Source organism: Taurulus bubalis, assembly GCF_910589615.1.
Source record: "Taurulus bubalis genome assembly, chromosome: 4".
NCBI classification, from domain to species: domain Eukaryota; kingdom Metazoa; phylum Chordata; class Actinopteri; order Perciformes; family Cottidae; genus Taurulus; species Taurulus bubalis.
Window position 1 is genome coordinate 29,533,759 of NC_136592.1, and position 17,531 is coordinate 29,551,289.

The 17,531-nt window shown below is 42.8% G+C and overlaps 2 protein-coding genes across 2 annotated transcripts; one reads left to right on the forward strand and one right to left on the reverse strand.

The window, feature by feature from the left end:
- Positions 1-2,642: 2,642 nt before the first annotated feature.
- On the reverse strand, positions 2,643-12,917 carry mthfd1b (methylenetetrahydrofolate dehydrogenase (NADP+ dependent) 1b). Its single transcript, XM_079217049.1, has 27 exons — positions 12,796-12,917; positions 10,888-10,972; positions 10,591-10,650; positions 10,447-10,500; positions 10,092-10,228; positions 9,824-9,924; positions 9,583-9,719; positions 9,251-9,362; positions 9,011-9,138; positions 8,747-8,844; positions 8,438-8,611; positions 8,076-8,212; positions 7,913-7,959; positions 7,727-7,834; positions 7,571-7,645; positions 7,386-7,488; positions 7,193-7,269; positions 6,386-6,526; positions 6,224-6,292; positions 6,027-6,138; positions 5,708-5,847; positions 5,232-5,273; positions 4,916-5,016; positions 4,622-4,799; positions 4,242-4,349; positions 3,942-4,094; positions 2,643-2,862 (listed from the first exon to the last, which is right to left on the reverse strand). The coding sequence occupies exons 1-27, from the start codon at positions 12,831-12,833 to the stop codon at positions 2,773-2,775; spliced, it is 2,805 nt and encodes a 934-aa protein (XP_079073175.1). The 5' UTR covers positions 12,834-12,917; the 3' UTR covers positions 2,643-2,772.
- A 486-nt stretch (positions 12,918-13,403) lies between these two features.
- On the forward strand, positions 13,404-16,756 carry dorip1 (dopamine receptor interacting protein 1). The gene is made up of 5 exons (XM_079217290.1): positions 13,404-13,507; positions 13,755-14,279; positions 14,946-15,035; positions 15,124-15,258; positions 15,623-16,756. The coding sequence occupies exons 1-5, from the start codon at positions 13,422-13,424 to the stop codon at positions 15,804-15,806; spliced, it is 1,020 nt and encodes a 339-aa protein (XP_079073416.1). The 5' UTR covers positions 13,404-13,421; the 3' UTR covers positions 15,807-16,756.
- The last annotated feature ends 775 nt before the right edge of the window (positions 16,757-17,531 follow it).

A 17,531-nucleotide genomic window follows, 5' to 3' on the forward strand; every position in this document is an offset into this window, starting at 1 on the left:
ATAATGCTGATGTGGCCTCGGGTGAAAATGAGTTTGACACCTCTGCTCTAACTTGACTCTTCAGCGCTCAAATCTTCAAGTAGCATGAAACCCTTCAAACAGAACATGTCAGCATTAATTCAATATTTGCCACATTCACAATTAATAATCAGTGAAATATGCAGACTGTGAACATATTCCAGATATGTTCAATTTAATAATTTGATATTTAATGTAATAGGAGGCATGCTATGTTTTATATACCATTTAGTAAACGGTATAGTTTAAATGAAGGAGAAAGGTTTAATGATTCAGAACTGAAAGCCTGTATTGCTAAGGCGGGCCAGTTTCATCCCGGTGGTTTCCCGCCATTGCTCTCAGGTGTTTTTGTAAGAACTACGGTACCTGTCCTACAACTATCAAACAGTCACATTTCAGAACATGAGACTAACACACCCACTTTATTCACAAGCTGTATAAATGCAGACTGAACACATTTGACACAAACCATTTTGTGTGTGTCCCAGGAAAAGACTTTCTACTGCAGCGGTCAACAAGACAACATGGGTAAGTCTCTTTGATTCATTGTTACATTTCTTTAAGAATGTATTGGAATACTTTTCTGTGCAGGAAAGAAAAATGTTTTGTTACGGTGCTATTTCTCTTTAACAGTTTTTGACTTTGTCATTTTGTCTTTCCATCACAGAGAAGCCCCAGAACCAGGACTCAGACGGGGTAAGACATCTCTTATATTCTGAATTAGTGCTTCATGCTGATTTGCCCCACTGGCTGATTCATTTCCCATTGGCAAGAGTATCACAATCTGTTTTAATTTAAACTACAACAAATACAGCCATTTATCTCTCCATGTTTTTAATAAAATGTATCAATTACTGTTGTTGTGATTCTTTACAGGGAAAGGAGGACCAGGAAGAAGGATGTGGTGATCATGGAGGTGGCCGTGGAGGTCGAGGTGGTCGTGGAGGTCGAGGTGGTCGTGGAGGTGATTGTGATGATCGTGGAGGTCGAGGTGGTCGTGGAGGTCGAGGTGGTCGTGGAGGTGATTGTGATGATCGTGGAGGTCGAGGTGGTCGTGGAGGTCGAGGAGGTGGAGGAAGAGGTGGTGACGATGAAGGCGATTGTGATGATCATGGTGGTCGAGGTGGTCGTGGTGGTCGTGGCGGTCGAGGCGATCGTTGAGGTTGCTCTTCTGTTCTAGTGATGTAAAGACTTAAATGCATCTCCAATAAACTATTCCATAAAAGAAAAGACTGGTCTATTATTTATTCACATAATATAAAACACTTTTTTTCAAAACAGATGCATATGAACCCGTCTATATAGTTTGAGGATGGTAACTTTTTTCCAGAGGAATATAATGATTTGGTTTGTTGTGCGCATTACAGCCATGACAAACATTGTGTGGCAAACGAATATGTGCAGAGCTTCAGCGGGGATGAAGCGATTGAGTTGGCAAAATAAAATGCAACAAGTCGAGATGATAATAAACGAAATTACAAATCAATCATCCCACAACTTATCACTAAAAAGACATAACTACAAACTAGCATCAACTTACTTCATAAAGTGTGATCAATATTGTCCTGAGGGTTGTGCGAGTAGACGGACAATTCTAAAAGGGTTTGACTATTCGGGAAGGTGCCTGTGCTGAAGCTTATAGGCGGTCCGGAGCAGAATTTCTCCACATCACACGTGTAGCCTGCATTATGTATAATATAGGCCAAACTTAAGATGGTTTCTGCCTGATTTTCATTTTCGGAAAAAAAAACGTTCTTTCCATAAAAAGATGCTTAATCGTCGGCATCCAGAAGTTAATCTTGTCACTGTGCAGTTTTTATTGCAACCAGAGCATGCAGTTTCTAGCTCTCTTTTCTCCCACTGTTGCTGTTTTGGTCAGATTGTACCATCATTTAAAAAAACAGAGACAGAGTTCATAATCCTGATGGTTTGAGGGAATAATTTAAATAATATTGATTGCAGTGAAAAACAAGAACGTGAGGGAGTGATAACTAACACAACTAATTCCATTAACACAGTAAAAAAACACAACACATCTCAAAAAAGGGTTGATATGTGGGCTTTCCATCAAGGACACTTTATTTACTTTAAGTTGAAACCACATCATGGTTTCTCCAGCAATGTTAGAAACATTTTATTCGAATACAGGACAGGCGAAATAAGACATCTGACCGTCACAAGATTGCTAAAACAAAAAATAAAAGTATGTATTAAAAAAATATTTTGAGAGGCAGTATAATTTTTATGTTCAGTAGTTGTTGTTGTTCCCAAAGGCACACACAATTGTTTAAGACAGGGGTGTAGTGTACACAAAATATACACAAGTAGTTAATACAATAATTCAGATTGTCTTATTAAGATTCTTAAGGGGCTTATTTATGTCATTAAGGTGCAGTGGACAATAAACAGTAAATAGTTCTTCTCCCTTCCATTAAGTCTATTACAGTCTGGGAACCTTAGGGGATGAACTGTTCTGAGATTAATTAAGTTTCTTGATTTAACCATCAGCAGCCTTATGGGCAACGCAAATCAATTATTTACAGATGTCAGTGTCCGAGAGAGAAGCAGTGAACAAAAACAGCTCCAGCAGACAAGCTCATGGCTTCCAGTTAATAGTGCTTCACATTTCATAAAAGTCTCAGTGGGGGGGGGGGGGGGGGGGGGGGGGGGGGGGCATCAGTCATCCTCCGTACTGGCCAACTCCGGTTTGGAATTGATATCTGCATGTCTTTACTAGCTTCCTCGCCGTCGGCCTCAGAAGAGTCCATTGATCTGCTCAGTCTCAGGGTCCAGGTCGATGTCATAGAAACAAGGCCTGGTGGGCAGACCCGGGATCGTGGGCATCTAGGAGGGACAGCAGGAGAAAGCAGTTTTTAAATGATGGAATAATGTAAATGTTGCCTCTGAACTATATTTAACAACAAACTGGCACCACAAACTTCTGTACAGACACACAATTAGTTTCTTGTGATGACTCATTTCATTATTGGCGCATTGAAAATGAGTAATACACCTTCTCTTGTCTATCGGCTTTGTAAGGAGACCAAATAGGTCACAACTTTCACACACTTGAAACACACAATGAAAGGGTTAAGTCATAAACACACCCCGCTTTATGGTCTATTTTACTCTAAATGGGACAATAATTGAATAAATGAATATCATGCGGTATTGAAGAAAACTTTAAACTAGTGATTGAGACCAAAAACTAATGTTTACAATGTTAACTGAGGTAATAAATAAACTGAGAAGTAGGGCCATTTTCTTATAGACTTCCATACAATCAGACTTCTTGATGTCTTATATGCCTGGCTAATATGATTAGTTGCTTAATATATTTGTTGATTGACAGATAATTAATCGGCAACAATTTAAAAAAAACTGATTAATGCTGTTTTACTTTAAAATGAACTTCTTTGGATTTTGTTACATGATATTTGAAGAGTTCTTCTTCGGGTCCAGGACATAGTGACACACATTTAGCTATTTTTTTATTTATTTGTTTTACTTTAAATAATGCAATTAATGAATTGATAATGAAAATAATCAAACATATTACACACAATCACAAATATAAAGTTTTGTTTTTTTATCAATTCAGTGTGTATGCAGCCATATGATAATGAATGAATTCAACAATTTAGTTTCAGTTGAATATTATTATTTGCACAGACTGATCACAGCAGTGTTAAGCAGACAATTTTTGTGATGTCATGCATTTATTATTAGAATACAAAGTTTAAGACAGTTGAGTGCTACAAGTCCCACTTTTTTATTTATCAAACCTTGCGATCCAACCTTCTAAGGAAAGCAGATGACTGTAGAAAATCAAGTTGCATTGATGCAGAGCAGTGAATAGTCACTCCCAGACGTAAATATGCGGCAAAACCGGTAGAAAGCAAAAGCGCTGCTTGCAAGCTTACCGTGCCAACCAGTGGGAACAAAAAGCCAGAGCCCACACTGGCACGGATGTCTCTGATTGGCACGATGAACCCTGTGGGCACGCCCTTCTTGTCTGCATCGTGAGAGAGCGACAGGTGAGTCTTCGCCATGCAGATTGGCAGCTTGCTGAAGCCCTGAGGAGAGAAGAAGACGGATGTCAGAAAATGCATGAGATCGTTCACAAAAGGCTTAATCAAGCAGTCTCCATTCAGTTATGAGGATTTCCACCGAGAGCAGCTGCCAAGAAAAAAATACAGGGCTGACCAGACAGGAGAGCTGACCTGTTTGGTGTAGAGCTCCACCTTGCGTTGGGCCTCTGGGAGAAGCTCGATATCGTCGGCTCCGTAGATCTTCTGGGCGATTATTCGAATCTTATCAGCAATAGGGAGCTAGAGAGGAATTACAAATAGGAATGAAATGGGTATGTTGGCCCACTAATGCAAACCAGACAAAATTACTTGATTTGATTTTGTGTGCCATTTTTGTTTTTTCACTCATACTGGATGCACGTGCAAACCGTTCTCATTGAATGAGAACACTATGTATATCTTCACCTGTTATTATAAATATAATAACAGGTGCGTTTTCTGGCAAATTCATTCACATACTTAACCTCAACCACTAATGAAAAAACAAAAACAGGAAACACGATGGCCCATACCTCCAAATCATAGAGGAACTTGAACTCGCTGGGGGCCTCAGAGGCCCTCTGAACAGCCTGAGCCAGAGCCAACGCACCGGCTCCTCCTTCGGCCCAGTGGGAGCAGCGCACGGCGTCGAAGGCCCTGGCGGCCTTGGCCATGCTGCAGACCAGGTCCAGCTCAGCCTCAGTGTCCGTCCTGCAGGACGGGTCAGAACACAAGGCATTAGAGGGAAAGCAGGGGAACAGGCAGATTAGCGACAAGTCAGTAAATGATCATTTTAGTCCGTTTCTGCGTCGTCATCCATCACTTACTTGAAAGCGTTAACAGCCACGACCACTGGCACGCCGAAGTGCTGTGCATTCTCGATCTGCTTCCTCATGTTGCCGCAGCCCTTCTCCAGCAGCTCAAGGTTCTACATGAGGATACGAGTGAACACGCTTTTAAATAAGCTACAAGAAGTAAAGTAGCGCAGCAATACCCAGTCCACTTAAATATTTCGTGTAGAGGTTTACATTGTGTTTACTCGACCCGTTAACATGCAGGGCTGCACACTAATGACAGAGTAAGCAGAATTGTCCTAGGCTCTTATAAACTCATAAAACACAGTATATTGCAGTTATGCATTACCTCCTCGATGTATTCCTTTGGCAGTGGCATCCCAGCAGTGACCTGAACAAGAAATGAGTCAAATGTTTAACTAATTAAAATATTCCAACGAGCTCATACAAAAAGGGCTGGGTGATCGTTTAATATGTTGATTGATGTATTAATTGAATTACCAGAAAACAATGCTGCATACATATATATCATTATCGAGATATGAAATGACCTATATTGTGAGAGAAGATTTTGGCCACATCGCCAAGACCTACGAGTGGAGACTATTCGAATTGTGCTTCAGGATTATGAGGAAGCTAAATACAGAAGTGACAATATGACTTATTACTTTGTGGAGTCCATTCAGCAGGAAATTATTGTCCAGAGGAAAATATTCATTGTGACTGTTGCAAACCTTATGAAAAGTGTTTTTTATTTGAAAAACTAAAATCAGCAAAGTAAGTATCTTGTTATTAGGCTTTAGAGGAAAGCTCAAGCAAACTCACTATTGGTCCTCCTCCGTGCATCTTCAGGGCTCGAACGGTGGCCACCAGCACCACCACATGGGGTCTCAGGCCCGAGTAGCGACACTTGATGTTGAAGAACTTCTCCATGCCGATGTCAGCGCCAAAGCCGGCCTCCGTCACTGTCGGGCACAATTGACAGGAGTTGTGAGACAAAGAGAACAGTAAGTAAGAATCACAGGCGTTACATAATTACATTATATAACATCGGCTTCTCCATCACTTGTACAATAAACACAGCAAACCATCTACTGTGGCACTGCAGCACCAGATCAGAATACAAGCCATTTCCTCCACTTACCCACAAAGCCCTCCGGTCCAACCAGCTTCAAAGCTATTTTATCAGCCAGGATGGAGGAGTTGCCATGGGCGATGTTGGCAAACGGGCCGGCGTGGACAAACACAGGTGTTCCCTGTGGATTCAGACACAAAACCAAAACAACCCTTTTCTGGCTTACTGTAGAGAACTATATAGGTAAACATGTGGCTTTCACACACCTCCAAGGTCTGCATCAGGTTTGGCTTGATGGCATCTTTCATTAGCACAGCTAGAGCTCCACTCACACCCTGCAGAGAAAGAAAACATTACATCATAGGAACCTTGTTTGCACTATATTTATGGAGAAGGTCCCGTCCCGACGGAGAGTCCAGACCACTGACCAGGTCCTCGGTGGTGATGGGCTGTCCGCCGCGGCTGGTGGCCACCACCATCTTGGCCAGACGCTGACGCATGTCCTCCAGGCTGCTGGTGAGGGCGAGCACCGCCATGATTTCACTGGCCACCGTGATGTCAAACTGGGCCTGGAGGACAGAGTCTCTGTATTATTAACAGCAATCTGGGCTCAGAAGGAACATTCAGTATATACGCAGAAAAGATAATAATAACTTTATTCACATAGCACCTTTATAGTGTTGCTCTACAGAGAAGCAAAGCAGTCATACATAATGCCAACACTGGTAAACAAAAAAGGACCATACCATAAAAGGCAATGAATACAAAAAGAGCAAATGGAAGAGAAAAAACAATAAAACAAACAAACAAAAACAGGGGAACAAGAGAACTGCATAAAAGGACGACATCACCTAAAAGCGATTCTATAAAAATGGGTGTTAAGAAGTGATTTAAAAGAGATGAATGTACAGAAATTCTCTTTTTAAAAACAACTTTTATGCTCATTTGTTATTAAATATAGAATATTATATAATTACGTGTATGATACACAGCTTAAACATAGCTGTTGTTTATATCATCATGTGATAGTTACAAAAATTATACATAAATATTGTTAACACCTAGAAACTACTACTTTGTTTTTATGCGTTTCAAGCCTCTTTCCAATGGGGTGTGTTTCTTTGCTACCTACTGTTCTGACACAACCACTAGGTGGAGCCAAACTAACATTCTAACTTGATACAAAGTGGCTTTTACTGAATGAAGAAACAGCTTGCTGGCTCTCGTCTCTTTACCTCTCTCGTGTGGCCCTTTTCAGTCGGCGACTGGCCGATCGTGATCTTCCTCAGGAACCGATCGTTGGTGTCCAACACTGAAGCGACACACAGGGATCAATGCACTCACAATCACTGACAAACAGCAGATTCAGAAGAGGCCGACAACGTAGGAATCATGAGGGTTAAAGAGAGACGTCTCAGGTGTTCACACCTCTTTGCCAGGTGACAGAGCTCGGGTCCATGTCCAGGCGGGCAAAGCGGGTGATCTCCTCTTCAGTCAGAGTGGAGGGATCAGTCTTTTCTATGCCCAGTTTCTAAACAAATACAGAAAACTTGAAATGTAATTCAATCTGTACTGCGAGTTAAGACCTACAAGTCTGTGACACGATCACTAACTTTCAGTCGGTTGATCTGGATGGGGGCAAACTTCCTCTGTCCTCCACTGAGCGGGACCAAGCGGTTATACAGCGCCTGAGGATGCATACAGAGAGAAAGAGGATCGTCACAATTATCTTATTTATTTTAATAGTGCGTAGACTAATAAGTACCCACTTTATCAGTTTGTGTAGACTCGTGGAATATGCGAGCATCGACGGCAGCAGCCACTAAGTTGTTGGCCGCCGTGATGGCGTGAATGTCCCCGGTGAGATGGAGGTTGAACTGAGAAAGGAACAGACTCGTGAATTAATTATGTATTTTTAGCAACCTGGTTTCTAACTTGACACAGCAGTGTTTTACCTCCTCCATTGGAATGACTTGAGAATATCCACCTCCTGCAGCACCACCTGTAGGCAGAAGACAAAACTACAAATATATATATATATACACACACCAGTGTAGACTCAGGACATCTTGCAAACCTGTGCAACCTCTCACTGACTGACATTAAATCAAAGCTCACCTTTAATGCCAAAGGTGGGACCCTGAGAAGGCTGTCGGACACAAGCAAACACATTGCGCTTCATGTGGGCTCCCAGAGCCTGGACCAGGCCGATGGTGGTGGTGCTCTTTCCCTCACCCAAGGGGGTGGGTGTAATGCTGCAGACAGGAAAAAAACAAAAAAAAACATCAGCATGGATCTTATTTCATCAGCAAATGTACAATTGTTTTAGTGTAAGTGTTGCAGCATTGCACGATGAGGTAGATACTTGATCAGCTGTGTAAACAGAAAAGGTAGGGGTTCTGATGTTGAACAAAAAGTGTTTAAACAAAATTGGGCAAAGCAAACAGTAAAGTAAAGAAAATAAAGCGCTGACAGCATACCCGGTGACCACCACATATTTGCCGTCTGGCTGGGCCTGCAGACGTTTGATGATTTTCAGCTGGACCTTGGCCTTAGTTTTGCCATAGAGCTCCAGCTCATCAGACAGGAGGCCCACCTCTCTTGCTAGACAGTCGATGGGCTTTGGCACGCAGGAGCGAGAAATCACAATGTCGCTGTTGGAAAGTGTTAAAGACAATAACCAAATCACTTTTTTATCTGAGCAAAAGGAGAAAACAGGACTGAAAAGTTAAAATGTGATATGTTAACATAGCACGTGACGAAGAAAAGAGGGACCTGAGGAGACAAACCTTGGCACAGGCTTCTGGAGGTTGAGTGCGGTGTAAGAAATGCTCCACTTCCCTGGTTGGTGGCTCTCCAGAAAGCGTTTTGCACTCAACACAGTGTTCTACACACAAACATAGTCAGTCAATTAACTTCTAGGTTAAGTAAGAGTGAAGAAAGAATACATCTGAACCAAAAGAGTCATTTTTTCAACCCGATATATACCGTGTTCTCACGTAACGAGTATGCTAGCAATGGAAATGGAAATTAAAGCCAACATAATTAATTACCGACATCAGCATGGCCACAGTCATGGGTCCCACACCGCCGGGTACAGGGGTGATGAAGCCGGCCAGCTCCTTGGCTGAGGCGTAGTGGACGTCACCCACCACCCGCTTCCCACTTGCTTTAGTCTCATCTGAAAGACACGGAGGGAGATACGACAAAATAACCTCTGACTTCTAGTGATTCACTAATTACCTCCGGAGTGCCAAAACTAAAGCGGACTGAAAAGCCACAGGAAGTCGCACCTGGAATGTGGTTGATGCCGCAGTCGATGACAACTGCTCCCTTCTTGATCCACTCTCCTTTCACCATCTCTGCTTTCCCGATGCCAACAACCAGGATGTCTGCTCGGCTCACCTGGACAAAAACAGAGACGGGCGGTAGTGAGCGTCCCATGAATTCGAGAAATAGCGAGAGAGTTCATAGACAATTTTCAGAATCTGGCGAGACCCTGTTATTGTTTACGCCACACGATGGCAGCAGAGTCACATTGTATGCGCCGCTTGCATCAGTGTGAGGTGCTCATAATGCCTGGTGGGGATACAAGGCTACATGGTTGGGGTAGAGCGGTTACTACCTCTCCGGGGAGATCCGTGGTTCTAGAGTGGCAGGTGGTGACGGTGGCGTGGTTCCACAGCAGCAGGTCGTGCATCGGTGAGCCCACAATCTTACTACGACCAATCACTACCGCTCTCTTCCCTGCCACAGACACACCTGTGGAGAAGTGGTCCATCCATCGATTCATTCTGGCCTGATCCAAATCTTTGTCATGTATTATCACAATACAGATGTTTTTTTTTTTTAGTTTTAGGGTTTACCGGTCTGTCTGATCAACTCCATGCAGCCGTTTGGTGTGCATGGGATGAAGCAGTCGCGCAGGTCTCCACGAGACAGCTTCCCTGCGTTGATGCTGGTCAGTCTACAAAATGATCAGAAAGAACATGCAATACAATGAACGTCTCAAATTAAAGCCGTTTAACAATTCAAATTATCCAAGAGATTCTTTTAACCAGACTCAAAGGAATCAAAGAAACACAAATAAAGCAAACCTAAAGAACCTATCTTTAGATTTACGTCTGTACCCACCCGTCTACGTCCTTCTCCGGGGCCACGGCGTTGGTGACCTTCTCTGTGTCCATCTTATGGATGGAGTCCAAGGGCAGCTGCACGATGAGGCCGTGGACAGACGAGTCCTCATTCACCTCGGTGATGCTGTGAAGAACCTGCGGACAGACAAACAGCCTTTACACTCTCAGCTACTTTTGGTTTGTCTTCTGCCGTGTTTACCCGTACAATCATTGTTTTCTTACGGCATAAATAGCCCCCCAAAGCCCAAACTTTAACCCGATTTTACTGCACTAAAGTTTGAAAATATCAACAGTGTTTCACAGTATCATACAGGTATGCACACACGCTATAAACACTTCGTATCCATTCTCACCTCCTCCTCCGTTGCAGTCTTGGGAAGTCTCATATGTGTGGCGTTTATTCCAATCTGTGGAACCGGAAGTTAGGGTCACAATCAGGGCCCAGTAGAAATGGGGTGTATAAACAGTCTGTAAATTATCTTTTTTTTTTTTTTTACCTCTGCTGCTGCCTTCAACTTCATGCTGATGTACAGATTTGAATCATCACGGTCTCCAACCTGAAAAAGACACGTAGGATCACTTTGCCTGCCAGTATGAAGAAATAGGCCTTCTACCATACAGATAAGATCTGCAAAAAGGAGACTTTAGTGGAACAGATTGGGGGCACACATGTGACCTTACCGGACGACTTTCTCCGGGGGAAGGCCACGAGAAAGCACACGGCAACATTAGCCCACAAAACATCCCAAAAATGATTTTGTCCAGACACATGCGAGTTCCAATCACACACTTACTTGTAAAACCACTAGACCGGGTTTGAAGTTTGGGTCCTGAAGCTTCATCTGCTCCACGTCCTTCTTTAGACGCTCCCTCACCTGCCTGAGAACACGAGACAACAGAATAAAAAAAAGAGCAGGACTTATCTTTATCTTTCCTTTATCTTTTGTTTAATGGTTTGGAGTGGTATCTGTCCACTAAAAACAGTCTACCGTAGTTTAGTCGAGTCAGCTAAACAAAGACCAGACAAGACACAACACTGGACTTTAATTTATAGCAATTCAAATCTATTCTAAGATTTCACTTGTCTGTCTAGTCTACACAAAGCTCAACCCTGGCTGCATTTATTTGGTGTTCTATTCACACAATAAATCGGCTTCATTGATCTCGTCCACTATTTTCCTAAAAAAAAAAACAGACTGATTATTGCGTTTAAAACTCTGACCGACAACACGGACAGATTACACTGTGTTAGTGCATCACATGAACTCCATGGGTAGAATAACCCATGTGATTACGATTGACTGTGGACTGTTTTTGCCCCGGTGACTTTACAAAATCAGTATTTTTTAGATTCCAAAAGCTTTGTCCAGACATGCATAGTGTGCTCTGATGGCTTTATTAACCTAAAACACTGAATTATCTCAATGTCTTAAAGCCACATTTGAAAAATTAAGCAATCTAAAAGGCAATAACATCTTGAGAAGGAAAATGATTAAATCACCATAATGCACATAATAAACATTGACCTACTGTTGAAACTTTGTTATTTTAGGTACATGTATATTACATATTACCTGCACTATGTTGCTTAGTATTTACTCACAAAAGGAAGCCAGAGAAACTAAAGGCTATCAGGAAACAATCTTAAATCCTAGTCACTGATCAACTACAGTCATATTCCTATAAACATCCAGACAATATAAAGTACAGTTGAGCTTTGATCGTCACCCCTATGAAAAGCAAGCCGCTTTAAAGAACACATTTTAGGATAACATTTCCTGAAGGGCAAAGACAATCTGATCAATAAACCTCTGTCCATAAAGGTCACTTGTCTAGCTTCAGGGGAAATTAATTTGAAACGTCCCTCTAAAGGCACAGCAGATGTGTAGATTTAATTTACCTATAATGAGTACTGTGAGGGCCACTTAACAGGATGCAGGCTGCCATGTCTTGTGACAAGCACATGCAACTAACTAAATGAAAGGTTTGGTCCCTTTGCCAAATAATAAGCAATATTTGGATTCATGCAAACTTTGGACTAACATCGGAAACCCATTTGCAGACTGTACTCAAATATTAAAACCGTGGCAGGATTGTTCAAGAGCATTTGAGGTCACTGGACCAACAGGGCAAAGATCACACCACCGCAGCTTCTTACATAATGCTGGGGGGATTTGCAATTACTCATTCCCAGTGTGTTCAATGATCGAACATTATTGATCATCATCGATCAGAAAAAGAAATGTGACAGTCACAAGCCAGTGCATTTAGAGTGAACACATTCAAACTAATCTGCATAACTGTCAGGAAGCAAATGTTCCATGCATCTGGGACAGAGAGTCCACTGTGTTTTATCAGATGGTTAGATTACCATTAATATCTAACTATTAATAGTTAGATAACTGCTGGCACACTTATCTTCACGTGGACCGCATGATGGACGACCAACCCAACTAAGTTGTGAAGTCGTGTTCTGCTGCCAGCACGGACAAAAGCACTTTCTCAGCATGTAAAACGTGCATAAAGCAAGGGTCACGTAAAGTGCGGAAGTTGTTTATGATACAAGTTACCGTTAACTCAGATGGCTGGTTAACGCTAAGTTAGCTGACTTGTTAGCCAGTACACAGACGTGCTTGGATAATTGCACATAACGTTATTTGGCTATGCGTCCATACACGTGCGGAATACATTATGATACTTACGCTGAAACTTCTTTCCCGCTTATGATTTGAGCTGACATCTTTTGGTCCTGATAGTCCGTTTTCTAGGTGCTGGTGTCTCCTTCACACTCTCGTTGCCTGACAAGAAGAGGAGCACGCTGAGGATTGCCCAAAACTTAAGTTTGTTCAAAAGGCGTAGGAAGTCTAAGTTGGTGACGCAAGCTCCGTTGACAAATGTAGCGCTACGGTTGAAAAAACAGCGTATTAACTTTCAGGAGTAGCGTCGAACGTAGAACACGGCTGAGGGCGTGGCTACGGACAAACTGTCAAGTCTGACGACCAATCACGTACCGATTAGAACACTCCAAACCAATAGCATTGCCGGCTCTGCTGCGTCAACCTGCGAGGCGCAGGAATGGGCGGGACCTCAGAGGGTGCCGTTACTCTGAGAACCAGCAGAGGGCAGCACGATATTTACACACCTCTTATATTATCCTTCAAACAAAAAAAACTGTGTTTATATGGGCCCAACTTGACGTTTGACCGGGTTTGTTTTTATCCAGGCGCTATCACTCGGATAATCACCATATAGTGCAATAAAATACTGTACTAAAATATCTGATCTGGCTGATGTGTCCGATGTAAGACATGAAGGAATACGGTGAGCTATGGAGAGTAGATTCTGTGTTTTGAGCGACACCGAAGACCTCCAAACGCTATTTTCAAACACCGAGAACAATCTCCACTTCGAAAGGTAAACAAATAGAAGCTGCTAATGTGTTAAGCTAGCAGGCTGTTGGGGGGCTGTGTCTATTCCCTGGAGGACAACTGGACGTTGCGTGTCTTTGCGTGGCTCATGTTGCGAGCTAACGTGACATCTGTTTGCATGCCCCCCCACCCCCCCGTCTCCCACAGTCCAAATCCGTCGGTGTGTCAAGCGAAACGCATTCATGCTCCCTCGGTCTAACTCCCTGCTAACCCCAATGCACGTGTCTCTTCAGGTCTAAGACCCTGTTTGAAGAAATCCGTGCCTCCATCAACAACAATGACGAAGAGGACCGCTCCTTCTGGAGGCCCGTGCTGCCTTGGGGGGGCGTCTTCACCATCAAGGCTGGCAGGAAGGCCATATCGTGCACCCCGCTGTACGTCAAAATCAACCTGAAAAACACCTGCACCATCGACGGCTTCCTCGTGATCCTGTATGTGATCCTGCGGGACAACCAGGGCTTCCCCCGGGAGCTGGCCGTCTTCCTGGGCAAGCAGTTTGTGGAGTACTTCCTCCGCCTGATGGACTCCTGCGACTACACCACCGTGAAGATGCTGTGGATCTGGGACAAGATGTCGAGGAAACAGTACCGCTCCGAGATCCGCAAGGCCGCACTGGAGATTGACCTGTTTGGTAACGAGCACGAGAACTTCACGGAGAACCTGGAGAACCTCATGTCCACTATGCAGGAGAGTCTGTGCACCAACTGGAGCTGCCCGGTCCGCTTCCAGGAGTTCATCAAGACCACCATCAACATCAGGTAAACACATGTGTGTCAGGACTTTAGACGCCAACATCTGGCTCCATCTCGTGTCGCTCTCAAATAAGACAACCCCTCTGGAGTTTGTCACCACCTTAAATACCACTGATGGTGTACAGGCTCCATCCTTAAATGGGTTTCATTCACACCCTTTGTCATGCTTAACTCTAAAACTGTCACCTGTCTCATCAAAGTGACATAAAGAGAGCGCATGCATTGCTGTCTCCACCTATTTATGTGTGTGCATGTTAGAAATCCACATTGCCCGTGGCACGGTGTAAAATCCAAATCAGAATCAGAAACCGTTTATTTGCCAGGAATGTTTACACAAACGAGGATTTTTTTTTCTAGGCGGAAGGTGCATACAATAGACATGAGACGTTAGACGAGACAAACAACAATGCAACAGTGCAATGGTGTTGCATCAAGTTAAAGTGTATGTTAAGTGGCATGAGTGTTTAAATATGAAGTGTGCAGGGGAGTGACCGGTAAGAAGAAAGAGGAAAGAAGAAATTGTCCGAAAAATAGTCCTGGGGGTGACAAAGTCAGTCAGTGGGGACCGATGATCCGTCGCTCTGTTGATGAGCCCGACTGCCGGCGGGTAAAAAGTTGTCTTGGTTCAAGGTTTTTTGCTTTCAGGTGAGTGTTGTCCCTTGTTTCCTCCAGCCCTCCCCATGAGCTGCCTCTCAGAGACCCCATTCAGTCGGCCGCGGACGAGTTCTTCTGCCCCAAACTCCTGCTGTGCTCAGAACTGGGGTGAGACATATGGAGGGTGTTCATCATTCTCTGTTCAGTCTTCTTCCACTTCCACAAATTGCTGATATTTGAATTTTTTTATAAACAGGTGTGATGGTCTAAGGGAGATCTCCCAGAGGGTTTTCTGCCACGGACCCCCACCCTTTATCATCCTCAACATGCAGCAGTGGAAGTCAGAGGAGCTGTCCTATGTCCCTTACCATCTGGCTCTCTGCCAGCACAGGTATGGAGCTCCCACGGTGCGTTTCCATTGGCTTGGCACTTACATTAAAGTGGCAACGCACTTTAGTCACACCGTGACTTTCTCCATGTTGGTAAACAAAAAGAAAGCTCATTTTTTTAAATAATACTCGGGGACAAGTTTATTAAAAAAACAGACTAATTAAAGCTCAAACTGCCAACACATTATAGCAAGTTTCTTGCTACAGACTTTGTACCTGCAAGAGGAATTATCTAGAGAAAAACAAGATACTTCTTCTTCTTCTTCTCCAACTTATTACTCCTGCCTGTTTTTTGTGTGTCTCCAATCAAAGAGAAAAAGATGTTCTCGCAATTATTTATGCTCTTACTTTGAGTTTTCTCCACAGGTACCTACTAGAGGGCGCCACTCTCTTCAACAAGGAGGAGCACCACTACTCCGCAGCCTTCCAGATAGACGGCTGCTGGATGCACTACGACGGACTGAGGAGTGACAATCTGATCCTGCTGCACAAGCCGCCAGAGCTCCTGCTGCTGTCCTCTCTGGTCTACATCCGCGCCTCCGACAAGTGAACTCGCCTCATCACGAGAGGACACACGGATGAACAGGATTCGGACCATTCCTTCATCCACCCTTCCTACGATTGCATTTCATCATTGTAACCATTTTTCTCTACTTATCGCATCATTCATTTTTTTAAGTTTTTATTATTCTATCCTGTCAGCTGTTGCTTCCGCCGCGAGTGCTGAAAGACACAAGCTCCATTTCACCTGAATGCTTGCAGAAAGCTTAGCGTGCAAAATGGAAACTACTTTTAGGGGGGAGGGGCATGCTTGGAATCCAAGAGTATAGCGGACTATAATAGTTCTATAATAATAAATGGCCGTGGCAGTGAGTAATGCACATCACATGCATATGCAGTCACACGACACACAACAGAGATTGGCGTATTTTAAACGTCATGGTTAGATGGATTACAGTCTGAGGACACTGGCTGTATACATTTCGTCAGTTTCATCGTACATGTATAGAGATCAACCCTTTCCTTTAATTAAACTGGTGCTTTCTCTATTTACACTGTGGTTTGAGGATTAGAAACAATCAATGTCAGGTTAACTTGTTTTTTCTAAAGACGCTTGAATTGGATGCAAGCATTTTATCACAATGCATGAATGGTAAAATACAGTTCTTAAAGGGGGCCAATCTTGAAAAAAATATATATTTTCTGTAATCGTGCACATAATTGGATTTTAGTTGGTTCTTCAAAATATATTTTTTTGTGGGCTGCCTTGACCATAAAACGGGAATTATATAAAAGGTTGAGGGCAGTCTGAACTATCTTCCTGACAAGCCGGAATAAAACTGTCTATTAACTGTCTACTATTTTAACACGTGCTGCGCAGGTTTTTTAACCTTCAAGAATAACTGGTATCACACAGTGCCTCTGCCAAGGAAAGTTTGTGAAAGTGGATCCTGTCGAGTGTAAATCCTTGGTCAAGTTTTCAATTGTTTTTTCTATGCAGAGTACAAATACAAATATTTTGGAGTACACGCGTATTGATTTATTTCGTTGCACTTGCATTGTATGAATGTATATGCCACATAAAAGCAGACGGTACCTTTTAAGGCAGGCATTTATTTTAAACTGGGTACAACTGCACCACACAAACTGACTAAAATGTATGTAAAATGTCTTCAATCAAAACATGATCAAATGTGAAAAGCTACTGTTTCTACACCTAAGGTTATCTTGTACTTCCAGTATTAATCCACAGGATATACAATTCAAGATCATCACCTTACTCCAGACACACAATGGGAAATGTAAAAGAAGCAGAGTGGTCATTTGGCTAACATTGACATCAGTTTCAAAGGATTTTTCTTTCAGACACAAACAATAGAGTGCCAGTCCATTGCAGACCAGGTGTTAGTCATCCATCTGCTTTCTTTGAACAAGCACTTTGGTGAGAGTGGTGGCAAAAACATGACATTGGTTAGGCCTTAATGAAAATACATACAAACTCAATTTTAACATCCTTCTTTTTGCAGATTCACGTTTGCAGATTTTAATCAGCGTCTCTCCAAAATTAATTAAAGACGTAGGTAATATACACCTAGGAAATCATGACCGTACATAACAGATGCTAGGTGAATCATGGCTGCAGCACATAATTACGCCTGCGTGATTTGTGCTGTGGCTCTTAAGTGATTGACAAAATATAGTACAATAGACAAAATTAGCAAACAAAATCAGGTTACAGGACAAACGATACAATTATAAATACAATAAAAGTCAC

Coding starts and splice junctions, on each gene's coding strand:
- mthfd1b (XM_079217049.1), bottom strand. CDS start 12,833: ATGTCAGCTCAAATCATAAGCGGGAAAGAAGTTTCAGC. Junction 8,845..9,010: donor CTGTGGCCATGCTGATGTCG/GTAATTAATTAT, acceptor GTTTGTGTGTAG/AACACTGTGTTGAGTGCAAA. Junction 4,095..4,241: donor TGGAGCTCTACACCAAACAG/GTCAGCTCTCCT, acceptor TTCTCTCCTCAG/GGCTTCAGCAAGCTGCCAAT.
- dorip1 (XM_079217290.1), top strand. CDS start 13,422: ATGGAGAGTAGATTCTGTGTTTTGAGCGACACCGAAGACCTCCAAACG. Junction 13,508..13,754: donor AACAATCTCCACTTCGAAAG/GTAAACAAATAG, acceptor GTGTCTCTTCAG/GTCTAAGACCCTGTTTGAAG. Junction 14,280..14,945: donor AAGACCACCATCAACATCAG/GTAAACACATGT, acceptor TGTTTCCTCCAG/CCCTCCCCATGAGCTGCCTC.